The sequence below is a fragment of the Phodopus roborovskii genome, unplaced genomic scaffold (genome assembly GCF_943737965.1).
Source record: "Phodopus roborovskii unplaced genomic scaffold, PHOROB, whole genome shotgun sequence".
NCBI classification, from domain to species: domain Eukaryota; kingdom Metazoa; phylum Chordata; class Mammalia; order Rodentia; family Cricetidae; genus Phodopus; species Phodopus roborovskii.
The window spans coordinates 2,441,019-2,468,153 of NW_026125665.1; the positions used below are offsets into that span (position 1 = coordinate 2,441,019).

Genomic DNA, 27,135 nt, shown 5'->3' on the forward strand with positions numbered 1-27,135 from the left:
CTTCTTCTATGATGAATATCAACAGTCAGCAAATCTGGTGGCTGTCATCTTTTGTGAGCAGGCACAGCTGATCATAAGAAGTTGTCAATTGTTTGTCCTAAGATAGTGCTGAGCAAAAAGAACTAAATAAAGGAAACTTGAATAGAAATTGTGTATAAAATAATGTAATAAATATTTCTTAGGTATAATCTGTTAAACTAAAGCTTTGAGAAAACATGACAGTCTTCATATAATACACAGAATTACTACTATAACCATGCTTTTGATTTTAATGGGTGCTTGCAGGCTTTATAATGAAAGAGGAAATATATAAGAAAACATCATGAAATTGATATGTGTATAGTATTCAGTACAACACAACTAGGAAATCCCTCTTAAAACTCTGATGCTCCAGTTTACCATAGAGAGATCTTTACACAGTGGATGTCTGTCCTCTCAATGGATGAGCAGCCCATGATCTGTTTTTACCACACTATGTGACTAATTATAGAATACCTAAAACAAACAAACATTTACATTCTATCATCCTAATCTCTAATAGGCCTGGTAGCATACTACTTATTTTGGGGGTGTTTTATAGTCACCCCCTTAGCTAAATTCTACTTTGTGTGACTTACAGTCTCCTAAGCATTGATAAATCCTCTATTACCAATTCTACTCTTCAACATCACAGCTTAGTTTGGAGTGCTACCTGGTACATGAGATGCCATTTATAACCTCCACAAAATTAACTGCGAATGGATGCTGGGAGCTGGTGGTGCACACTTTTAATCCTAGCACAGGGAAGGCAGAGGCAGACTGATCTTTGTGAGTTCCAGGCCAGCCTGGTCTACAGAGTGAGTTCCAGGACAGGCTGTCTCAAAACCCTGTCTCAAAAACAAACAAACCAGAAACAAAACAAACAAAAAATCAAAACCAAAAACAAAACCTGCAAAGGGATCTTACACCTAAATGTCAAATGCCAAGTGTAAAACTTCTAGAAAATACTTGAGAAGCTAGACTTGCCTAAGCTTTGGAACCTTTCTATAAGGCCCTGATGTACAGAGCTAAAACAACTCCTCTAAAACCTGGAATTTGTTTGGGACAGCAAATTGCCAGGATCAGGGAGTGGGTTGCTTCAGATCTGAGTTCCAACTCTTTCCATACATGAGGCTCTGGTTTTCAGTCTCAAGGCTACTGTGGACTTTGTTTATAATTCTTGAGATTCCCCTGTGCTTCTCTTGTGTATTGTCCGATTAGCCTCTTCCTGAATTTTACAGTTCTTTTTAAAACTGAACCTGTTGGTTTACATTAACAAGACATTTGCTGTTGTAATTGGCAGAAATCTTCAACCAGTCCGGGATAAGTTTTTGCTTGGTGTGGAAACCAGGGCTGGGAACCACAGTACTGTGTGCCTTCAGTTCTCCTAGTCCCCAGAAGTACGTCCGTCACTCAGGCCTCACTAGCCAATCAGGGTTTCCGACGGACCTGCCAATCAGATGGGCGGGTTCTTCCGGACACCAGACCTCTGCGAAAGAAGGCGGAAGTTGTCCGTGTGCCGAGGGAGGCGGAAGTTGTAGTTGTCCGGTGTGTTTCGCTGTGCACTCCGCTGCGTTAAGCTGTGGGCGAGTCCGGCAGCAGCACAATGGTGAGTGAGGGGTCGCTGTCCCCAGACTGGGAGGAGCGGCCGGCTGAGCAGCGGAGCCGGTCCGGTGGCTCCTCCCCTGGCTGGGTGGGAGTCAGCGTGGTCCTTCTAATTTTGTGGGCCGGGCGGCAGCCTCTGAATACCTTTGCTCCACCGGGGGCTGAGTTTGCGCGGAGCATTGGGACCAGGACTGTGCTGGGAAGTGTCCTCGTTGTGGACATCACTGTCAAATACCAGCACCTGTCTTGCCTGTGTTGTCGCATATTTACCCAAATCGGAGAGCCCTGGGCTCTCTAGTATGTTCCTGAAGGTCTGCACGTTTAACATTTAACATTTAACATAGGATCCGTCTGGAGTTAATTTTGTGGAGCTTGTAAACAGTATCTTATGTGTAGAGTAGCATTTAACTACTAAACTGATGTGGAAGCGTAGAATTGATGGTATGAGGATTCACCAATTCTTAGGAGACATTAAGTCACATAAAGTAGAATTTAGTTAAGGGAGGGCTGACTCACAAATACCCGCCAAATAAGTAGCTGTTAGAGAGTAGTATGACAAGATGTAAATGTTTGTTCCCCGGGATTAACCAGCCATTAAGCTACATTCCCATAACAAAAACAAAGGAGACAACCCTGATTTACCAGCAGTCCCCCCCCCCCCACCATCAAAGAATAGGCCTCTGACATGCTGCTCAAGAGGGCATTACAGAGTCACAACCAACATTAAGTCCTGGTGTGCCATAAAGGTGCATTAATTCTAGAACAGCTGCATCTCCAGACTTTTTGAAAAGTGGTTTTGAGTCAGGGTCTCCTGTGTTGATTGAGTTGGACTTGAAACCCGTCTGTAGCACCACAGGACATTGCCCTTTTATACCCATGATTGAAGTTTAAGGCAGTGTACTCTAGGGCTCTTTCATAAAGAAAGATGTGATGGGGAGAGTGAGTGACTTTCTGTGTAATTCCCCAGCATGTGTTAATTCCTTCCATGTGGACGAAGACAGACAGAATTGGTGGGTGTACATTTTAGGGAGTTTAGCTTGAACTATTGAGTATTCAGTTTCTAATTCGGGAGTTACCATATGCACATATGTGCAGTCCTGGATGATACAGTTAAAAGTCAGATGAGAGGTTTGAGACATAGGGCATTGGCTGTAAATCCGTGTCAGCTTATAACACTCAGCAGCTAACATTTTACATGGGACAAAGTCATATAATGTCTTATTAATATCATTCTCTCTACCAGGGAAGTGCCTACTCTGTTCAAAGTCAGTATAGCAGAGGGTTCTTCCAATTGTATTTATCATTTTAAGAAGACAGCTATTGATACCACTTTTAAAATTTCATTTTCTTTAAATGAATTACTGGTCTAATGTTTGTTTCCCTTTTCCTATGCTTCTTTGTCATTAAGAATTTCACCCTGTATTAAGTGCTATAAATATACATACATATGCATACATGCATGTATGTATGTATGTATGTATGTATGTATATCACAGTTTAGAGCAGCGGTCCTCAACCTGTGGAGTTAAGGCTTCCTGGGGGGGGGGGTCAAACAACCTTATCTTATCAGGGGGATTGCCCAAGACCATCAGAAAACTCAGATATTTATATTGCAATTCAAAACAGTAACAAAATTATAGAGTAGAAATGAAAATAATTTTGTAACTGTGGGGGGCAGTCACCACAACATGAGGAACTATATTAAAGGGTCACAGCATTAGGAAGGTTGAGAACCACTGCCTTAAATCAATGTCTCCTATAGTAGCCCAGGCTTGCCTCACACTATGTAATTGAGAATTGCTTTGAACAACTAATAATCCTGCCTCTGCTGCCCAGTGCTGGGAAGACAGTCCTGCAGCTGGTTGGACTGGGCCTTGACTGGTCAGTGAGAAGGAAAATTAGGCCAGCTAATGATTGTCCCCCAACTTTCCTGGATTTTATTGGGAGCATACAAATTCTGTGGAACTTGTGTAAGAATTAAGTTCACTGGCCAACTGTAAAGCAGGTGTAGTCTTAGCACAGAAAGGGATGGGCAAGAAGGAGGGTGAAAACTTACCTGCTGTGACAGTAGTTGACATTAGCAATGAATGAGTAGGTGTTCTGACTGGCCATTTCTCTGGTCCACAGACCAGGCAATCATGACTCTTCTCATATAGAACTGAAATTCATGTGAAAAAAAATTACACTAATTTCTCTAGTTCAAGCAAAATAGAAGATCTGGATAAAATGGTGTGCCCTGCCTAACATGACTGTGTTTTCCAGTTTTAAGATGTTCAACCTGAGAGAAATACTTGGTGTGCTCTAATACAAATCCCCAGTCTTTGAAGCACATGACCATAAAGCCTGTTTCAACCTTTTATCATAATTTTTGAGGATTATAATTACATCATTTCCACCATATCTTTCCTGCCTCCAAGTCCTCCCGTGGACTCTCATTGATTTTTAATTCATGGCTTCTTTTTGCTTTAACAATAGTTACTGTTTAAATGTGACCTATTTTGGCTGCAGGACTTTCCTGCTATGAAGCAATGGGGTGGCTATTCTGGACATTGGGTGTATAATTGAATGTGCACACAAAGGACCCTGTGCCTTGGAAGAGGAATAGGAAGTCCTCTGGGAGTATGGGAGATTCTACTAAACTACAAATTTCCCAGATGAGGGCACTGTCTTCTGGGGCGGAAGAGCAGAACTGGGAAGGTCTGTGACTTCTGAGTAATTTTATTTCTGCTCACCCAGTATGGGAGCTGCTACTATTCTAAAACCCAGCTGGGTGGCCCTAGCTATTGAGGGACTCTGGGAAGGCTTAGTTAGCAATCAGGTAGCATGCAGGTTCTTTCCAGGATTCTCCTCTGATTCTGCTCTAGAGAGATGTAAGGGAGACCCCAAGCCATGCTATGGTGAATGTGAGGGCACTGACCCCAGACCAGAAATAGTTGAATTCAATCTCAGCTAGAATGAATTGTGAGCCATACTGTGCTTCTGTTGGTTCATGCTGTACAGTGGCTGTTGGCCTCTGAGCCTTCCTTAGGGATGGAGATGCTCTGCAGCCCTAGTCATGGGAACCTGTGATATTTGTAAAACCACTGTCCAATGTCCACACACAGGTATTACTTTTAATGTGCAGTAGGAAGACAGATTGGAAAACTGAATGTCTGCTTTCTAGGAGTTCTGAATATTGCATTCCACATTCAGTTTTGTGTGATAAATTTTACAAATAGCTTAGACACTGGTAGAAGGGAGATGATGGGGGAATCATCCTTTGGCCGTACTCGATCGGGGAAATTCATTTCCAGGGGGCAGAAGGTGTTTCTGAGCTGCAGAGCTTTTTCATTTGTGCATAGTGTTGCTTTTGTGGATAGGGCAGACTCCTAATCCATGTGACATGAAACAGACTTTCAATTATTCTTGTACATTGTTTTGTGTGTGTGTGTGTGTGTGTGTGTGTGTGTGTGTGTGTACATCAGTGGGGGCAGGGTTTGCCTGAAACCACAAAGGCACAAAAAGGCAGGGGCTACAGAGCCATAGCCCACCTTTCTGAAAAACTTCCTTTCCAGAGAGAGCTCCAGATTGTGAAGCTGTTTGGAAGAGAGACCGCTAGCTGGAAGGTCAGAAATATAAGAGTTTAGGGGCCACTTTGAGTTATTTTTGTGAAGTTTGTGTTTATTTACCTGCAATGGTAGGTAACATTGGTCAGGTTCACACTTTTCTTGGCTGAGTTCTTAGGTCTTTTGAAGAAAGCTTGATTATCTTTTTGTGCTTTTGTTCTTGACTTTTTCTCTCCATCCCTATTCTTTCACAAATAGTACACATTTTAGATTGGTGTAATTTTATGGTAAGTACAGAAGTCATATTGTGTTGATGTGTTTACAATTTCTTCAAAATCCTATTGAGATTTCTCAATTTTCCACATGGAATGTAGCTTTAGATTTAGGTTTCCTATTAAAAGTCTTTGGAAATTTTCTTTGGATTGTATTAAAATTTTGCTTCAGATTGAACTTACCCAGTGACTTTTTTAAAAAAATGTGACATTAATGTCATGGTAATGTTTACAGTAACATAAAAAGGTAAAAGATATTATTCTACTTAATAATTCATTTAGCAAACTACAGTAAATGTGTGAATCTGAAACTGATGTGGAATAATGTACAAAGCCATAGAAAGAGGACTACAGTGTAGAGAGTTTGTTGACGCAGAATTCTTTGTAATTGACAAATAAAAGATATCCCACTAAGTATGATTTAATTGAGAAAAGTAAAAGTGTGAAAATAAAATGTGGTCTAGAATCCAACAATGAGTCTAAATGTGGATGAGATTATGTAGTAACATGCAAAATAAACTCTGAGAGCAATAGGTTCAGATTTCCCACAGATATCAACTAAAATCAGTTAAAGCCATGTTGCCTTGTTATAGTTGATATATATATATATACACACACATATATATATATACATATATATATATATATACACACACACACATACATATATACACACATTTGATCATATTACCTACATCTAAGCAACCTTGTTATCACAAATGAATAAACCATGTTCTCCAGGCATTCTTTTTCTATTCATGTATTTACGTGTGTTTACAGTATACAGAGTTCTCATAAAATGACTGAATTGCTGTGGATCCCAGCAATCTTCTCAGTGTATTGTCCATGTACTTAAAATTCCTATTAAGAAGTGTCAGAACTGTCATGCTCATGGCAGTTACATTCATGGTGGTATAAGTAGGAAAATAACATGAATATTCACTTATTGAGGACAAGATGCATGCCTCAGGGTGCCATTGTGCTAAATGTTATTGTCATAATAACAATGGCTAACACTTAGAAAGGACTCTTACAGCATTTAATTACAGCTGAGGCAGTGTCAACCCACTTCTTTCTCCCATCCTGTTTTAATCAGTAATGCACTCTCATTTGTCAGATGGGTATGAGAACTTCAGCCATCTTGCCTACACTACAGGTAGCAATAGAAAATGAAGAGCAGAAAGAACACAGGATCTAGCTGAAGCAATCATCTTCAAAGGGCTTTTCTGACATAGAAGTCTTTCGTTTGCTTCTTTAAGAGTAACTCCAACACATTTTATATTATTTGAGATTATTGTGATGGGTGTTGTTACTGTGATGTCTTTTTCAGTCTGTTTAATTGTTTGTATATAAGAGGGCTACTGTTTTTTTTTCTTTTTGTTTTGTTTTGTTTTTTTGTTAATCTTGTATCCAGCCACTTTGCTGAAAGTGTTTATTGGCAAGAGTCTAGTAGTGGAATTTTTAGCATCACATATGTACATTATCATTGTTGTTCTTTTGATACAATTATTGCCTAAGAAACACAAACAGGAGACTCAGTGCCCACGTGGAGTTTACTGATAGAGGGGAGAGAAAGGGGGAGTAGTTGGTGGCCAACCGAAAGCAGGGGAGAGAGAGAGAGAGAGAGAGAGAAGGGGGAAGAGAGCAATGGAGAGAGAGAGAGAGAGAGAGAGAGAGAGAGAGAGAGAGAGAGAGAGAGAGAGAGAGAGAGAGAGCAAGCGTGCAAGAGTAAGGTGCACTTACTTTAAAAGGGAAACTTGCACATATGTAACTTGAGTCCCCTGCGCAGCCAAGTAAAGCTTGGGCAGCCAGGTAAGTCATGACAAAGAGAAGACATGGCTATGAGCATCCTGCCCATCATCAGGGCAGGTCAGCAGTGGGGTCAGCAGACATATCTGCAACAGGCATATCATCTGCAAATAATGGTACTTTGATTTCTTCCTTTCCAAATTATATCCCTTTATGATCAGTTGTCTTTTTGCTCTGTTGAGAGCTTCAAGTACTATACTGAATAGATATGGAGAGAGTAGACAGACTTGTCTGTTCCTGTTTTTAGTGGAATTGGTTTGAGTTTCTCTCCATTTAAATTTGATGTTGGCTATAGGCTTGCTGTAAATTTCCTTTATTTTGTTTATGTATGTCCCTTGTATCCTTAATCTCTCCAAGACTTTTATCATGAAGGAACATTGAGTTTTGTCAAAGACTCAGTGTCTAATGAGATGATCCAGTGCTTTTCTTCTTTCAGTTTATTTATATGAATGATTATATTTATTGATTTTCATATATTAAGCCATCTCTGTATCCTTGGGATAAAGCCTACTTGATCACTATGGAATATGTGTGTGTGTGTGTGTGTGTGTGTGTGTGTGTGTGTGCGTGTGTGTTGTATTCTGTTTGCAAGTATTTTATTGAGTGTTTTTGCAACAACGTTCATGAGGAAAAATGGCCTATAATTCTCTTTCTTTGTTGAGTCTTTATGTGGTTTGGGTATCTGGGTAACTGGGGTTTCATAAAATGAATTGGGTAATGCTCCTTCTCTTTGTACTTTGTGGAATAATTTGAGGATTATTGACATTAACTCTTCTTTGAATTCTGCAGTAAAACTTTATGGTCTTCAGCTTTTTTTGGGGGGGGTTTGGGGACTTGTAGTGACTTCTTTTATTCTACTAGGGGTTATAGGTCAGTTTTAATTGTTTACCTGATCTTATTGAACTTTGTTATATCAAGAAAAGTATTCATTTCTTTTAGATTTTCCAATTTGGTGGAGTACATGTTTTTAAAGTATGCCCTTAGGATTCTTTGGATTTCTTTGGTGTCTGTGTTACTACTTTTCATTTTTGTATTTGAATATTTTCTCTGTGTCTCTTAGTTTAGATAAGGGTTTGTTTATCTTGTTGTTTTTTTGTTTTTCTTCAAAGAACCAACTTTGTATTTCATGGATTCTTTGTAGTGTTCTCTTTGTTTCTATTTTGTTGATTTTAGCCCTCAATTGGATAGTTCTTTGCTGTCTACTTTCTGGTTTGCTTACTTTGTGGTGGGGAATATTGTAGAGCCAATACACCTGGTGCAAACTACAGAGTATGGCTCATCTCGGCTTTGAAATAATGTTTTGTAAATAATCAGTAATTGTTATCTGACAGTTATGGAGTTGTTTTTCCTGTAGGAGCTTCAGAGCCTTTGCATGACTTCAGTCGTAAGACATTTTTGATAATGTATTTCTTTAGGCAGCTCCTCGATGAGATCAAAAGTTCTTGTATGTGATGACTGACTTGCTAAAAATACTGTATGTTTAACAGTCAATACAAACGTTTCTGCAAGGATACTTAGGGTTTAGTCTACTGAGGCTGGCCTCCCTGCTTCTTTAAGGTTTCATTACATCCATTCTCCAGGGTCCCTTTCTTCGTTTGTCACATAAAACAGTTTATTAACATACTTTTTTTTCTTGTGCTGTTGTGTGAGATCTCTCCCCCCCCCCCTTTAAAAATTTTATTTATTATGTACACAGGCTTCTGCTGGCATGTATACATGCACAGCAGAAGGGGATACCAGATCTTATTATAGATGGTTGTGAGCCACCATGTGGGTGCTGGGAATTGAATTCAGGTCCTCTGGAAAAGCAGCCAGTGTTCTTAATCTCTGAATCATCTCTCTAGCTACCCCTCCCCCCTTTTAATGTAGGCAATTAGTGCTATCAAGTTTTCTGTTAGCACCACTTTCATTGTGTTCCATAAATTTGGGTATGTTGTGTATTCATTATCATTGAATTCCAGAAAGTCTTTATTTTCTTTGTTGCTGTCATCCTTGTAGCATTCAATAGAGAATTGTTCATTTTCCATGAATTTGTAAGCTTTCTGTTGTTTCTGTCTGGTTTTAATCCATGGTGCAGTTGATTTTTTAAGTTTTATCTAATGAGACTTACATTGTGTTTGAGTATGTCATCAATTTTGGGGACAATTTCATGAGGTACTGAGAAGAATATGCAATATCTTTTTTTTTTTTTTTTTAATGTTTGGGTGGAATGTCCTGTAAATATCAGTTAATTTTATTTGGTTTATAATGTCAGTTAGCTTCAGCATTTCTTTGTTTAATTTTTTTGTCTTAAGGAGCTGTTCATTGGTGAGATTGGGTATTGAACTCTCTCACTATCAGCATGTGAGGGCCAATGCATCATTTAAGATACAGAAGTGTTTCTTTAACAAAGGTGACCTTGGATTTGTGGTGTAGATGTTAAGAATTGAAATGTTATCTTGGTTCCCTTTGATGAAAATGTAGTGTCTTTTCCATCTCTTCTGGTTTTATTTGAATGTTTCTTCCTTCCTTCCTTCCTTCCTTCCTTCCTTCCTTCCTTCCTTCCTTTTTTAGATATTAAAATGGCTACACCTGCTTGCTTCTTAGTTCCATTTTCTTCGAATATCTTTTTCCAGCCCTTTACCTTGTTGTTGTTTACCCTTGATGTTGAAACTGTTTCGTGTGTGCAGTAGAAGGATGGACCCTGTTTTTGCATCCATTCTGTTAATCTGCATCTTTTATTTGGGAATTGAGGTCATTGATCTTGAGAAATATCAATAAATAATGATTGTTAATTCCTGCTGTTTTGTTGTTAGTGTGTGTGTACATGAGGGTTTGTGTTTGTGTGTGTGTATTTCCCTTCTTTTGGTTTTGCCAATACGAGAATATTTTCCAGTGTGTTGTTAACCTCCTTGGGTTGGACTTTTCCTTCTAGTACCTTCTTTAGTGTTGGGTTTGTAGATGTTGTTACCATTTGACTTTGTCATGGAATATCTTATTTTCTTCATTAAAGGTGAAATGAAAATTTTCGGGATATAGTAATATGTGATTTCTTGGAGTCTCCAGGACTTTTAGAGTCTCCATTGAGAAGTTGGGTGTAATTCTTATAAGTCTGTCTTTGTATGTTACTTGGTCTTTTTTCTGCAGGTTTTAATCTTCCTTTGTTCTCTTTGTTCAATGTTTTGGTTATTTATGTGACAAGAGGACTTTCTTTTCTGGTCCAATATATTTGGTGTTTTGTATGCTTCTGGTACCTGGTATTTTCTTTATGATTTTGTTGAAAATATTTTCTGGGCCTTTGATGTTCTTCTGGCTTGGTCTTTTCATAGTTTCTCAGATTTTCTGGTATATTTTGTATATTATATTTTTTAGATTTAATTATTTCTTTGACTGATTTATTGATTTCTTCTATTGTATTTTCAATGTTTGCGTTTTCCTCTTTCATCTTCATATTTTGTTGGTGAAACTTGTCTCTGCAGTTCCTCTTTGCAGTCCTAAATATTTCATTTCCAGAACTCCCTCAGTTTGTGTTTTCTTTATTGTTTTTATTTCCATTTTCAGGTCTTGTAGAGTTATATTTTTTCTTTGAATTGTGTGTTTTTTCTTTAAGGGATTTATTATTTTCCCTCCAGTTGTTTGTGTTTTCCTGGATTTCCTTAAGCCATCTTTTTTATTTCTTCTTTAAGAACCTCAATCACCTTCATATAGTTGGTTTTTAGTTCTTTTTCTTGTGCTTTAGCTATGTTTCAATATTCAGGACCTGTTGTGGTAGGATAGCAGGTTAATTGTTGGCGACTTATTGCCTTGGCTGTTATGATTATGTGTATAAGCTGGCATCTAGGCATTTGAGTTTGGGTTGATTATAGGTCCACATGCTGATTTCTGGGTTTGTCAGTGGCAGTTTTATGGGTATCTGTTTTCTCTCTTGATTTTCAGAGAATGTTTTGACTGAGCCTTGCCTTCTGTATAGGCATGCTAGGCTGGTTGCTTGCTGCTGTTGGAGGCTGGGGGAAGGGGCAGCCAGGGAGAGAAGATCTTAGGGATCCACAAAAGGAGTAGAGAGGGGGGAGGGAAAGCTGCCTTTAGTATTCTATTCCTGTGCTAGGGGCAACTGAAGTATGGTAGATCTCCAGACAACCTACCTGATCTGGTCTTCTCGAAGCCATGGCATGTGGCTGAGCAGGGGGTGTCCGCCTGAGTTGGAGTCTGGGACACAGAGATGAAGCAAGTGGGCATGGTCTGAGGGTCTGAGGGTATGGTATCTTGGTTACCAGAGACTTAATACTCAGGATTGCCACTAGCACAACACCACCTGCAGATTTTCCTCACTCTTGTTCATGCCTCCTATAGATCCAACAGACCATTCCTACCTGCCCTTCTCTTCTTTCCTCATCTCTCTGTGGATAGGTGGTGTGGACAGAGAGAGGCAGGTACCCTCCAATTCTGTTCCAGTTCTGTGGGCAACCATGAGAATTGGGTCTGTAATAACAGATAGTGGAATAGGTCTTTGGGCAGCCTACCTAATCTTCTGGCAGGCATGGTCTGTTGTTGAGCAGGGAGTGTCTGCCCAATTTGGGGCTCAGGACACAAGGATGTGGCAGGAAGGGAGGAATGGGTAGGGATGGTCTGTTGGATCTATAGGAGGTGTGAACAGGGGAGAGGGAAAGCAGCAGGTGGTGTTGTGTTTTGGGCCTCTTTTAACTGAGAGTGGTGAATGCTCATGGACAGCCCACCTCATCCCACACCCAACATCTTAATACTGAGGCATCAGATTTATAGGGCTCATTTACATACTTCTTTACTTATTTAGGGCTTTTTTGTTGTTAAAACTGTGGAAGACTTCCAGTTTATTGGATAAAATGTAATATGTGGACTTGGTGGGTCACTTAGCAAGTATTCTTGGGGTTGACCTGAGTTGGTATCTGAATTCAGATAACAACACCCAAGTTGGGAGGCTTTTATCCACTTGCTATTCTAAATCTAGGGTATCTTAAAACCTCTTTTTTGATGTGTCATCTCTATACACATGGAAGACATTATTTTTTACACACAGGAACATACACATAAAGATGATAATAGACTTGTTTTCAAATGTGCTTATGACTTAAAAAGCAATTAGACCAAAACAATTTGCTTTAAGTGTATAATACAAATCATACATTTTTTTATTTAATGTTTATCTTGCATTGGATTTTTAAAAGTTTACATTTCCTCACTCTGGTGCAGACTTACATCTAATCTTCAACCATAGGAAATGAAATAGTTCCAATGTGACCCTAACAGACACCCTGGCTTTATCATAAGATACTTTTAGTAGTCAAAACTATTTTCTACAATGTTGAAACATCAGGAGGTTTCAAGTGAATCCAGTTTTGCTGGGACAGCCCTCCCGAGTTCACAGGGTAAGTGCTGGATTGTGATTTTTGTTTTTATTTTTATTTTGGTTAGACTCTTACATTTCTTGTTTAAGGGAGTGTGTTAAATTTGTAGTTCTGTCTTTGCCTCTCCTTTTATTAGTGATACCATCTATGTTGTCTGAGTTTATTAGTTATAGTCTAATTATATTGTTCTTCTGGAAAATATTTGATGAATCTTCACCAATTTTTTTTTTTTTCAGAGAGTTTACTATATTATGTTATGAGTTCCTTGAGTTTTTGTTGGTTTGGAGCCTTCTATGGTTTTAATTTCTTCTTGATGCTGAAGGCCCCCCTCTCCTCATTTCTTGGCCCATCCATCTTTTCCAGGTGTTGAAATTGTCAGTGGTTGGAATTTTGCTACTTTAAGTTATGATATAGTTGACATATTGGGCTGTGTCCTAATTAGGTTCAGTTGTCAACATTTCAGAGCCTACAATTTGAGTGAGCCTCAGTTGAGAGCATGGCCTTATCATAATGACTGGTTGCTATGTCTGTGAGAAATTGTGTTGATTGAAGATTGATATGGGAAGGTTCTTCCACTGAGGGTAACAGTATCCCTGGGCAAGTGGGCCTGGGCTAGATGTGAGAACTAGCTGAGCATGAGACTGACCAAGTAAGAGAGAAAAGGCAGGAAACAATGTTTGCCCATGTGTTTTGTCTTCATCTTCTAGCTTGATTTTCTATTTTGAGCTCCCACAATGATGGAGTGTGATCTGGCAGAATCAGCCAAATAAACCCAATCCATTACCTGAGGTGCTGTTAGAGGATTTAATCACAGAAGCAGTGTAACAAATTAGAAAAAAAGATGCTACAACGAAGTGATTTTGTTGCTGGATGGAAGCTGGGATTGTTCTCTTTTGGAGGAATGTGGACTTTAGATGACAAAAACCATAGAAAGCTGTAGGTAGAGTTTAATTGTCTGTTTTTGTAGTATCATATTGGGAGCCAGCAGAGTCCAGCTCTGCTGATTTCCTCCCAGGGTTTGAGTAGGTTGCCACAATGTAGCAAAAGGACTTAGGAAATTTCCTGTCTAGGAGGTACAGAATGTACTCACACATGTGTTGTTTGAATCATGTTCTTTATTCTCCTTTCGGGTACCAAAAGTCTACAGCTTTTACACACATACTATCAGAAGTTCTGTGGCAATAGAAAGGTTGCAAAGCCATTTTCTCAGGGTCACAAAAGCATTCTTTGTGGACAGATAAGAATCAAACAAAGCAGTAACTTGTCAGAATTTTTTATGGCTCAGGGAGGCAGGTGCAGTAGTAGGTTTTGACTTATCTCTTAAAGTGAAAGGGGGTCATAAAATGGAAAGTCTGAACCAAGGAAAATGTAAGGAGGAAAAAGGGAATGCATGCTACATTTTAATAGTGTGGTTAAATATATAAGCTAAAAGTCTATGATTAATGAAGGTGACAAAAATGAGGCACAGCTAGCTTTTAACAACCTGTGTAAGGCCGGAGGGAGCATATAGCAGTGATTTGTATCAGTACATTTGCCAAATGTAAACTGGCAATAAAATTCTTTTAAGTCTAAAGATATGTCTTCTACCCATATGGTTAGAATAATGAAAAGGGCCTGTAATCCATTGTGCAAAATGTGGAGCCTGACCAGCCACACTGGCCCCTGGTAGTGCTCACTTGGAGGTTTTGTGATGATGTTTAATAACCTCTGTTAGTTACATAGATCTTAAGGCTAAAACAGTCTCCTAAGCTAAGAAACTAGTATCAATAAACTGAGCTGAAAGTGTATATGAAGTGTTAATAGCCTTCCTGGCCAGGGCAGGAGAGTGCAGCGTTTCCCATAGTGATAGGCAGGGTGAGTTCAGGGCACTACTCAGGAAGACTTTGATACAGCAAATCACACTGCCACTCTGTCCTTGAGCATTGTCTGTGAAAGTCTTGCTTGTTCTATCTGTACAAGGACACCCCATCTGGACAAATCATCCTGTCAGGGAGTTAATTATAGAGAAGAGGCTTCTAGGTTTTCTTACAGTAGTATGGAGACAAAAGGTTTAATTGTCTTATTTGCCAGAATTACACAGTTTGGTGAAAAGTCATCCTGCTATCAGAACATAGGAGTAATTGTGTCAGACATAGGAGTACACTGCTTAGGATTCAGTCCCAAAGCTGAGTTAGAAGGGGAGCATGTTATCACACAAGAGAATTTGCAGTTAGAGACAGCCAGTTATCCAAAAGGCAGTATTCCCCCCCCCCCCCGCGCCCACAGGCCATGCCTGTGTGAGTTTATCCTCCATTAGATGTATAACTCTCTGGTGGGTTGGCCTTCTAAATGTCAGCTTATCTACCGTGTAACCTTATGGATCCTATGACAACCAGGAACATGGGAATGTTGAAAATAATACAGAGGAGGTCAAGGTCGTAGAATTTTAGTGTGAAATAGACTCCATAAAAAGTTAAACATGAGGTCATGAATCTTTTTTACTGTGCTCATGCCCTGAGAAATTGAGCATGGTAGAATTAAAAAATAATGGGCTGATTTCTTAGACAGAATATTGAGTCTGTTGGATAGTTATTACTGATGATTCATTCAGGACTATAGTAAAAAAAAAAAAGAAGCAACAAGTGGTAGAAATAAGTGAATAATCTGTGGGTTGTAGAGAAAAATAGCTCTAGGAAGTTTCAGGTGTTAGTCATATGCTGAAACAGGCAGGAATTTTCAAGGAGATTGTCACCATTAAGGAATAGACCCTTGCTCTACAGTGGAAGCCTAGCAAGGAGCCCTAATGGTAACATCCCATCCTGCTAAGACTTTAAAAAATAGAAGGAGTAGGCAAAGTGATTCCTAGCCCTAGGAAACAACTTCATACAGATCCTGCTGCAGCTGTGGTTGAAGTATATTGTGGTCCATCGTAATTTAGAAGCCACGTTTGGCAGGATCTCTCATGTTGTGCTGGTTGTGGAAACAAGAAAGATGCAAAAGTTAAGGTCATGGATTCTTTGTCTGTGGTTTCCATTTAGCACTGTTAGAGGCATCTGTGTTTGGCAGTCCTAGTCCCAGTGAAGAGACTGTGAGAGTTCATTGCATGAAGGTCTGAAGATGAAGCTTCGGTTGCATTTGGGGGCACTTATGTAATCTTTTGTAGGAGGAGCCTTTCTGAATGCAGTTACTCACTGGGAATGGGATTAGAGTGTGTGTAGCCTCAACCCATTTCTGTTCCTTGTGTTACTGTGTCCTTCTTGTTCTGTCATGTCTTTTCCACCATTTGAGCCTCTGTTCCTAAATCACAAAGGGGATACATTAGAAGTAATTGCTATTTAATGCTAAAACATTTTGCTGCCCTGCTGTTCTTATATTTTTGTTTGTTTTTGCTTTTGATTTTGAAGACATGCTATCTCTGTGTAGTTCTGGCTGTCCTGTATGTAGAGATATAGACCATGCTGGCCTCCAGCTTGTAGTTCCACCTGACTCAGGCTCCCAAGTGCTGGGATTAAAGGTGGGCCAACATGCCTGGCTCTTTTTGTTTTCTTACTATTTGCTGATGGGCCTGGAATGTAGGTTTTTGTACGTGTCAAATATATACTGCTGTGGTGATCTTTACCCACATCTTGAATTTTGAAATTTGGCAAAGGGTGTCTTTCTGTTTCCCAGGATAGCATGTATTCATGACATTAATACTTCCTGAGCCTTCTGAGTGACTGGATTGCAGTTGTCACATTCTTCATACCTGTTTGGAAATTATTTTAGATGAATATGAGTATTTTGCTTGTATGCATGGACATGTACCACATGTATCTTGTCCACATAGTAGTCAGAAGATGGCCTCAGAACTACTGAACTTGGAGTAATGAATGGTTGAGTCCCCACATATGGCAATTGAGCCCACTTGTAGTGTCAGGTGTTCAGTGGAAGAACAGGGGTCACTTTAGGATGAATGTTTGCTTTTGCCACAGGTAGAAAATCCAGCTTTTGGTGAACTGACTGCCTGTTGTTTCACAAAAGATTTTTTTTTTAATTTTTACATAATATAACCCTTTGCCAGTCAATTTCTGCACACCAAAACCTCTTATCTCAGACCCATTGTAACTGTTTCCCTGATTTCCATTCTGATGTTAAGGCATTCTTATAATACACAGGCTGACTTGATTCAGCAATTTTGTCCACAGTCCAATGCCTTTCAGCAGGTATTGTCTCTCATTAGCATTTAAAAGAAAATTAAAGTTAATAAAGCATTATGTAATCTATCCCCGGGGGATTCTCACATCCCCGTCTGTTTAAAAAGCTTTTCTTTAAGAATGTGATTAGATCTTTTAACAGTTGCTTGTTTTGTAGGATTGTACAGTATCTAAGTAATGTGTTTTATGTGTAACATGCAAAAAATAGTTTCATTTTAATGGAAACATAAGCTGGGGAATTATTACTTTTAATTTGTATTGGTATGCCCATTATAGTTATTGTCTCTAATAAATGTGTAATTATAGAATCAGCTTCTTTTTTTTTAAGAACTTAAAGCAGATTCCCATTGAAATCTAGATTATTTATCAATGGTATGATAAATAAATTTTAATTTTCCAGGTTCTGCTAAATGAAATACATCCATTTGCCAAATTTCATTTCTTTATGTACCTCTGTTACTTTCTATAGGCAAAGGAACTTGATTATACAAAGAACAAGCAGGACAGTTTTTTTTTTTTTAAATAATTTTCTTAGTTTGTTGCCAGATAATAGAAAATATTTTTAAGTCTTTATTATCAACATGATATTTCTTATGAAATTTTTCCAACACATTTTCTATCAGTAACTGACCATTTTCATCATTTCCTTTTGGTAGTGGTCAGGCAGTCTAGTGTGAGACCAAATATGAGTGATATATAGTAGATAATTTCTGTCCTAGATTGTTTGTTGCAGTTCCATGAATAACAACGTTAATTCTGAATTATCAGGAATAAATCCATCATTCAGAATCAATAATCATATTAAGAGATCCAGACATTCTAAGATTTAGTCTCCAGCCACGCTGGAGAGGCAGCTGTCTGAGGCTTGGTTGAGAGCTCTTGGAGACAGGATCACCCCATTCAGTCTGAGTTAGAGGGGTAAGACCTTGTAAATATGTTGAAACAGCCAGTTTCCAACATCAGAGTCATCCAGGCAAATATCAGTATTTCAACGGAAGCCTTTTGGCCAGGAGCTGGCAGCCTCCTAGTAGGAAAGAGTGTACTACTGAGGCAGAGGAGGGAGCTCCTCCCACTTCGGATGAAGAGAAGAAGCCAATTCTTGGAGCAAAGAAGCCCCCAGGACCTGCTGTCAACCTATTGGAGATCCAGAATATTAAAAGCAAACTGAAATATGTCCCCAAAGCAGAACAGTATTTCAAAGGGAGAAAAAAGGGTTGATGTGAAAGGAGAAAAAAAAAATTGATTAAATTAAACATACTCGTAAAAAAAAAAAAAAGAAATTCATTGAAGTCTAATAAAACCATTAGAATGACATGTAACTGATTTTTGAACAGAAGTGTATGGATTTTTACTTACATTTCCTGCTTTATAGCCAGACATTCGTAATTCATTTGCATCAATATAAAATATTAATTCCCCATAAGTGCTTTTGTCACTTCAGGGAAGAATCCATTCAGGTTTTTTGGTTTTCTTTTTTGTAAATTGAAGGTGCTTCCTTTTTGGATATTTGTTGTTAATATCTCATAAGAAATTGTTACAAACTCTTTGGTAGTCATCATAAATCACCCACTATTGCATAGTTTCAGCATTAGTATAGGCTACTGCAATCTCGGCTGGATCCATTCCTGACAATACTTGAAGTCTTACTCTTCGTTTATAAGTATTTCAGAAACCTTTTTTTTTTTTTTTAAATACAGATTTTTAACTTTTTACTCTGAGCTAGGAAGATCCATTCTAAAATATTATCCTCTCTTTGTATAATTTGCCCAGTAGAGGAATGGCTAGAAGGTAAAACAACTAAAATACATTCAGTTGTGAGATCTGATCTATCCACATTGGCATTTTGTAATTCTTGTTCCACTTGGGCCAATTTCTTTTCTGCTATATATATTAATTACATTGAACTACTTGAGTCTGAGTCATCTTGCAAAATTTGAAATACTTAATTATTGAATAGTCAGTCAGTTAATATCACCCAATAATTTAGAAAATCTTTCAGAGTGAGCAATTGATGTCTTTTAATCTGTACCTTTTGTGGCTGTATTCTCTGTTTATTTAATTTAAATACTAAATAAGAGAATCTCAATCTTTTTTTTTTTTTTTTTAGGAGAAATGTGTATTCCCCCCAAAAGGCAAAAAATTCTTGTATTATATTAAACCTTCTTTCTAAGGTATCTGTATCAGAAGCGCCCAGTACAGTATCCATATAATGCTAAATAATAGATTTAGGAAATTGTTTATGAGCCATTTCCAGTAGTTGCTGCATAAAATATTGACACACAATTGGACTGATTCCTTAAGGAATTACCTTCTATTGATATCTTTTTACAGGCTGGGCATTACTATAAGTAGGCACTGTAAAAGCAAAATTTTCTCTATCTTGTTCTTGTAAAGGGATAGTAAACAATCTTGAAAATCAATTATTGTAACAGGCCAAACTCTGGGTAATAAAGAAAGTAAAGGAATTCCAGGCTGTAAAGATCTCATAGGTTGAATTACTTTATTTATAGCTCTCAAAACTGTTTACATTATCTATTTTCCAGATTTCTTTTTTATTACAAATATAGAAATCCAAGGGCTAGTAGTTTCCTCAAATGTGCTTAGCATCTAACTTTTTTTTTTTTTAACTAGTTTTTCAAGTATCTGCAATTTTTCTTTAGTCAAGGGTTCCTCATGCTCTACTCCTGCTTATTACTTAGACATTTTAAAGGCAGAACAGTTGGGTTACTGTAGTGGCCTTATTCCAAATTTGAATAGCCAATTCCTATTTTGTCCTGCTATTTGACAACCTCTATTGCCTGTGATTTTCCTTGATAATTCTTCCTAATACCTTTTCCAGGAACATATCTCATTTTAAGCATCATTTTATAAGCTGTTTCTGAAATTGTAGAAATACTAATTTGAGTACCCCATTGTTGTAATACATCGTTACCCATAAATTCATGGCTTTCTCAGCCCCACAGGGCTTTAATATTCCTATTTGTCCTTCAGGTCATATACATTTGATCCACTCTAGGTTTTGTTTCACTTGACATAATGTTCCAGTGCCTAAAAACTAATTGGAAACTTCTAGTAAAGGCTGGTTGGGATTCTAAGATTTTTCCAAAATTATAGATACATCAGCTTTACTGTAGACTAAAAACTTTTATCTCAGTGTCTTCTATTTGTAACTTTAGGCTGTCATCATTAATAACAGTTTGCCAAATACTTCTTTTCTAGTACTTAAAAAACTACTGACCTATATATTGGGGCTGTTTTACCTTTAAAATATGGGAGTAATAACAATTGAGCAAGTCTGTCATCAGCTTTATTTGTATAGTTCTTTTTTACATAAGGCATCTATAAAGTATTAAAAGCAATCTCTGTAGGATTTTAAGAGGTAACTTTGGGCAATAGCCATGGGGTATTTTTATAAAATTTTTAAAAAAGAATTTGTTTTTATAGATCCCAAGTAACATATTAATGCAACTCGTCAATTATTAAAAGTAACAACCATTTACCTTTATTTAGTGGAAAAATAATTTTTGTAGGCTCTCTACCAGTAAGAGATTATTTTTATGAGCTTTTGTCATAGCAGCCGTAGTATTTAATAAGCTAGCAACCCACTCTGTTTCAGGTGTTACATTTTTATAGAGTTTAACCAAAAAATTTCAGGAAGAAAGTAATGATAAACAGACAAGAGCATACCCAATAATATCATTCAAAATCATGGGCTTTCCTCTTTTAGTTTATTTACTATGAATGTTAAACATTGGTTTAAACATTAATCAGATGATCAAGAGAAGAGAATATCCTCTATATAGTAGATGGCTAATACCTCTGGAAATTCAAACAACATTGGCTTAGTACTCTGTGCCTTGACTGCAATTGTCTTTACCAAAAATTGGGCCTGTTAATTTTTTTCTCCCATGAAGGAAGCATTGATAATGAGTTAGTTCCATTACTAAGGGAAAATAAAAAACATTTCTAATGAAGGAACCTTTAGTATAGAGTTATTTCCATTCTGATAGAAAAACAAGAAAAACATTTAAACCAAAATTAGCAAACAAGAAAATTCTAAAGTTCTGGACAGGCTGTGCTAGCTCAGTCTGTAGCCATGGAGCCCCACCCATCATTCTTTGAAATTCAAATGCAGACACTCTGTAGTCATGGGCTCATGGCTGACAGCATGGAGTCAGAAAGCTCTGAGTCCCAGTTATCTTTAATTTTTTTTCTTTTATTGAAAAGAACCCTTTTCCTTCCTCTGTTTCCACTGGGAGGAGGCCTTCTTTATTTTCTTGTTCATAGGGCCTTTTAATTTTTAGATCTTGATTTAACATTTTCCCTTCTACCAGGAAAATACCTTTTTCTCATTTAAAATCTTCCCTTTTCCATCAAGAAATTTTCATTTTATAATTTCTTTTTCTTTCCCGAGAGGGCCATTTTCCTTGATTTATTCTTCATCTCTGGATCCATTCTATTTTATCTTTAATATTTACAATAATTTTCCAGTTAACACTTTTTCTGATAACAAGTGCTTTAGCAACTGTACATTTTGTTGCTCCTGAGATAGGGAATTTAAACTCCTTGTGATCCTGTCCAGAACCTGAAGTTCTCTTACCCTGAGTGTGCACTTTTTGTTTTTTTAAACCCCTGATCCTAGAACATCCATATCCACCCTTTTTTTCAAGATTTGTGATATGGGTACCCAGAATGTCCCATGTTCAGTTTTGCATCGGTTTGTGGAAGAAAACGGGCACTCCCTCATGAATTTTGGCTTTTGTCATAGGCAAGGGCCCAGCTCCTGGTGAACTAACTTGCCTGTTGCTTCTTAAAAGGCTTTTTTTTATTATTATACAATTTACACATTTGAAAGTCAATTTCCACACACCAAAACCTCTTATCTGAAGCTTGCCAAAGCAAGTTTTAGTTACAGAATCTTTCAGTTTTCTGAGTTCTTCTACAACCAAGTTTTTCATAGGCTTTGAATTATTGCCAGACTTTCTTTGGACCACCAGCTTTCGAATAATGTCACAGAGACTTCTTATTAATTATGAAAGCTTGTCTTTAATTTAGGCTTGTTCCCAGCTAGCTCTTAAAACTCAAATTAATCTGTTTCTATTAATCTCTGTTTTGCTATGTGGCTTGTTACCTTTCCGTCATACTGTACATCTGCATCTTGCTAGTAAATGTTCACTTCTCTGATTCTGTCCTAGAGTTCCTATCTCTGCCCGGAAGTCCCACCTATCTTCTCCTACCTACCTATGGGCTGTTTATCTCTTTATTAAACAAATGAAAAGTTGTCTTGGCAGAGACATATCTTCACACTGTACAAAAAGATTTTCCCACAACACTGAACCTTTTAGGAAGAACTCAGATAAGATTTACATACTTCAAAAGAAAGATAGCTAACACAAAAGGTCACAAAAGGGAGATCAAGGCCCAGGGGCTAACACTCCAAAATCAAGCCAGCTGCCATGATGTGCAGGAATTCTGGCTATACCCATCCATTTGCAAGATCAGCAAGAACTCTTTACTACTAGACATCTGTCCTATCCTGTTGTTTATTTTTTATCAGCATTTACATTGCTACTGATTCATCTGTCCATTTGTAACTGTTTAATCATGCATTCCCTTTTAATTAAGATGTTATTAATGTTTCATTTTAAACTGAGGTACTTCAGATTTCTAGAAAATGAATACAAAACTGCATAAACATTTTAGGAACGACAATAAAAACTCTGAGTTCTTTCTTTTTTTGTTTGATTGATTTTTGCAGATGACAGGGTCTTAATATATAACTTTTGCTGTCCTGGGTTTGTTTAGACCATGCTGGCATTCAACTCAATGAGATTACCTTCTTCTGCCTGCTGAGTGTTGGGATTGACCCATTACACCCAGCTTGTCCATCTTTTTTTGTAGTTAGTAATTGTTCATACAATATCTCTGGTATGTATTTAGTACTGTTGATTTGTTTGCCTCTCTCTTTTTAAGTCTGTTAATTAGCATTTCTCTTGCAAGGCTATGTATCATTCAAAGGGTGCAGGAATGACAAAGATGGACCTTCTATTCAGTTTCCTTCTAAAGTGGCTTGGTGATTACAGTCAAAATTCTGTGTTATGGAATAAGTGTGGGAAACACCAGAATTATAGGAATATATTGTCAAGGATGTATGCATTTACAATTCTGTTTGTGTCATGCTTTCTGTTGTACACATGTATGGGGTAATTTAGAGTGCAGTGTCCTATGATGATGTGCATGTCGACTTCACTCGGGAAGAGTGGGCTTTGCTGGATCTTTCACAGAAGAATCTCTACAAAGATGTGATGCTGGAGACCTACAGGAACCTCACTGCTGTAGGTAAGATTGTGAATTTTACTTCACTTTTTAAAATAATGGGCAATTGCTTCTTGGTTATTGATGCTCTTCTGCATTTTGATTGAGAAAGAGGAAGAATGAGGTGAATAAATCAAGTAGAATTCTAAGTTCACTGAAGGTAATAAATTTTGCATAATTTCATATAACACATCATATATTGTTTGGTTCTACATTATAGGCTACAATTTGGGAGACCATAATATTGAAGAACATTGTCAAACTTCTAGAAGACATGGAAGGTAATTTTCATGTACAAGTGGATAGAAGTGTGGCTCTTAGGAAATTTTAATGTGAACTGGAAGTTTCAAGGCAAAGCTACAGTGTAAATAATCACAGCCTTCAGTGTAGTGATGATTATTAAATTCTCACAAAGTTATGTGCCTCAATGTCAGAAAACTGATTTGTATTTGAAAGGCATTCTTATATGAAAGAAGATAAGGAAAAAAGTGCCTTAACAGATTATCACCTTTTGAATCATAGCCCCATGACAGCTATGCTGTCATGTAGCAATCCATTTAATTTCATACCACTCAGCTATTTCAAAAGGTATGTCTGATGAAGAGGTGATATTTATATGTCCAAAATCTTCTAATAAGTAAGCAGTTCATGATAAAGTTGATGTTGCTCATGTACTTTTTGGTACTTTGCAGAGTTTAGTGAGAGGGTCAGTTTATGAGACTCTAGAAGATTGTTGTGGTGAAAACTTAACCTCTATACCACAGGACTACAAGGAACCAAAAGACCAAATGGTGTGAATGCAATGTGGAAACCTTACGTTAACTATTTTTTCTTTTTCTTTACTAGTTAGTTCATATGTCACTCAATACAAGCCATATGGGCATGGAAAGAAGCAATATGACCTGATTTGTGTTTATAATTAGATTAAATTGTAGAATTAATTTATTCAGATGAAAAGATTATGTGTGTAATGTATTTGTTAAAGCTTTTACATGTGTCAATTATCTTTGCAGGCACGAAAGAAATCATACTGGAGTGAATTCCTGTGAATATACTCAAAGTGGTAAAGCCCTTGCATATGAAAGTCTTCTTCAAAGGAACGAAATAATTCCTACTGGAGAGAAACGCAATCAATGTAGTCAGTGTGGTAAAGCTTTTGCACATCACAGTTATCTCCGAATACATAAAAGAACACATACTGGAGAGAAACCCTGTGAGTGTAAGCAATGTGGTAAAGCCTTTGCACATCTCAGTAGTCTCCGAAGACATAAAATAACACATACTGGAGAGAAACCCTACAGATGTAATCAATGTGATAAAGCGTTTTCACAACCCACTAGTCTCCAAATACACATCAGAACACATACTGGAGAGAAACCCTACGTATGTTATCAGTGTGGTAAAGCCTTTTCACAACACAATAGTCTCCGAGTTCATAAAAGAACACATACAGGAGAGAAACCCTACAAATGTAATGAATGTGGTGAAGGCTTTGCACGCCACAGTCACCTTCAAAGGCATGAAAGAATTCATACTGGAGAGAAACCCTATGAATGTCTTCAACATGATGAAGCCTATGCACACTTCTATACTCTTCAGCATCATGAAAGAATTCATACTGGAGAAAAACCCTATGAATGCACTCAGTGTGGTAAAACCTTTGCACATAACAGGCATCTCCGAATGCATAAAAGAACACATACTGGAGAGAAAGCCTGCAAATGTAATCAATGTGGTAAAGCCTTTGCACATAAGAGTTATCTCCGAATGCATAAAAGAATACATTCTGGAGAGAAACCTTATGAATGTAGTGAATGTGGTAAAACCTTTGCATACCACAGTTATCTTCGAATACATAAAAGAACACATACTGGAGAGAAACCCTATGAATGTGCTCAATGTGGCAAAGCCTTTGCACGTCATACTAGTCTCCAAATACATAAAAAAACACATACTGGAGAGAAACCATATGCTTGTAATCAGTGTGATAAAACTTTTGCACATCACAATTACCTCCGAATACATAAAAGAACACATACTGGAGAGAAACCATATGAATGTACTCAATGTGGTAAAACCTTTGCACATCACAGTAGCCTTCAGATACATAAAAGAACACATACTGCAGGAAACCCTATGAATACAAGCACTGTGGTTAAACCTTTGCAAGTAACAGTAGTTTTCGAAGTCATGAGAGAAAATCGTACTGGAGAGAATCCCTAAACATGTAGTCAGTGTGGTAAAGTCTTTGCACTTCAAGGTAGTGTTCATAAAAGAGAAAAACCTTTAGTGTGTAATCAATCTGTTAAAGCTTTTGGATATCATATTAGTCTTTGAGAACCTGAAAGGAGTCATACCAAAGGGGAAGTGACTATAAAGAACTTAGTAAAATCTTCAGCCAACATACTTATGTTCAATTACACAAGATTATTGTGGAAGAAAATCTGACAAGTGTCAACAGCTTATCCAAGCGTTAATGATGTCCCTTTTTATTTTGTTTTCATTGTAAACTCATATGGAGAAAAGTCCTATGAATTTATACAATGAGATAACTCTTTTAGATTTCATACTTCTCTTCAGTAAGATGAAATAGCTCATGTAGGTGTAAGGCTTCATGGGTGTGGTTGGTCTGCACCCTCCAAGTCTTCCACTCTTGCCTTTTTTTTGGCAACTACTTGTAGCTGTCAGTGACAGCACTCTGCAGGCTCCCACTTGGTGGTCTCCACATGGACATTAGCTCTTCTGTCCCCACCTGGTCATCCCTGTCACCTGCCTGCCTAGTAGGATTAAGGATATCCTAAAGAGACATTTAGATCTGGCTAGTGAAATAGTGGACCCCCATGAAATTCTGATTTCCCAGGAATCTCATTCTGGGCAAAGACTGAGTTTTCCAGAAGAAAACTTCTCTGCTGAAGAAGCATTTACTTCTTAGCTGAATACCTTGCACTGGAGAAAGCTGAGAATTGGGAGGAATTTGGGGATGAGAAGATTTCATTATATGGCTTTGTGAGATTTCTCAGTTGGATTGATTACCTTATATCTTCATAACTGTTCCAAATTAGTCATATTGAATAAATATCATGTTTTAATTTTTATTAGTAGTCTTTTTATTCTTTTTGTTTTTGTTTTTGTTTTTTTATTAACAATTAGCCTCACTATGATTCCCTGTCTGGCCTGGAAGTGACTCTGTAAACTAGGCTGTCCTAGGAAATCTGAGAGATCTGCCCACATTGCCTCCAGAGTGTCTGCATTATAGGTGGGCACATCACAACTTGATAACTTAGTTCTTTTAATTGGCTTAATAAGAATGAGTGGCTGAGCCTGGATGGTTCTAACTCCAGTAACAGAAGAAGGCTCCCTTCAAATGCAGTCCTCCTACCTTAAGTCCACTGTCTTGGAACTGTGAGCAATATTGTTTGTGTTTATCATTGAGTCTGTTACAACTCATCAAGGGACTGGGGCAGAGTTCTGACATTATAATACAAATGATGAACCCAGGCTCACAGAGATATGGGGTTTCTGAATGTAGTTAAGTGTAACTGCTCATCTTACCCATCCTGTCATTCTAATGATTCACTAAACAAAGTTGAAGCCACCTAAGCAGGCATGGTGGCTTATAACCATGGACATAAAAAGTGGAGGCAGGAAGCCACACAATGGTGGTGTACGCCTTTAATCCTAGCACTTGGGGGCCAGAGGCAGTTGGATCTCTGTGAGTTCGTGGCCAGCCTGGTCTACAAAGCTAGCAAGTTCATACACGACAGGCTCCAAAGCTACACAGAGAAATCCTCTCTGGAAAGACAAAACAACAACAAAAAAAGATTTTAAGCTGGGCAGTGGTGGTGTATGCCTTTAATTCCAGCATTTGGGAGACAGAGGCAGGCCTGGTCTAAAAAGTGAGTTCCAGAACAGCCAGGACTATTGCACAGAGAATTGTCTTGGGGGGGGGGGAGGAAAGAAGGGAGGGGAGAGAGAGAGAGAAAGAGGGAGAGGGAAAGGGAGGAGGTGGGAATTTCAGGATTTCAAAGTCATCTAAAGT

The 27,135-nt window shown here is 37.9% G+C and overlaps 1 protein-coding gene across 1 annotated transcript; it reads left to right on the plus strand.

The window, feature by feature from the left end:
• The first annotated feature begins 1,504 nt into the window (after positions 1-1,504).
• On the plus strand, positions 1,505-26,191 carry LOC127217270 (zinc finger protein 431-like). The gene is made up of 4 exons (XM_051178208.1): positions 1,505-1,627; positions 22,994-23,120; positions 23,317-23,377; positions 24,110-26,191. Exons 1-4 carry the CDS (start codon positions 1,625-1,627, stop codon positions 25,317-25,319), a joined length of 1,401 nt encoding a protein of 466 aa, XP_051034165.1. The 5' UTR covers positions 1,505-1,624; the 3' UTR covers positions 25,320-26,191.
• Positions 26,192-27,135: the final 944 nt, after the last annotated feature.

Coding starts and splice junctions, on each gene's coding strand:
- LOC127217270 (XM_051178208.1), top strand. Junction 23,121..23,316: donor CAGGAACCTCACTGCTGTAG/GTAAGATTGTGA, acceptor TCTACATTATAG/GCTACAATTTGGGAGACCAT. Junction 23,378..24,109: donor ACTTCTAGAAGACATGGAAG/GTAATTTTCATG, acceptor TTATCTTTGCAG/GCACGAAAGAAATCATACTG.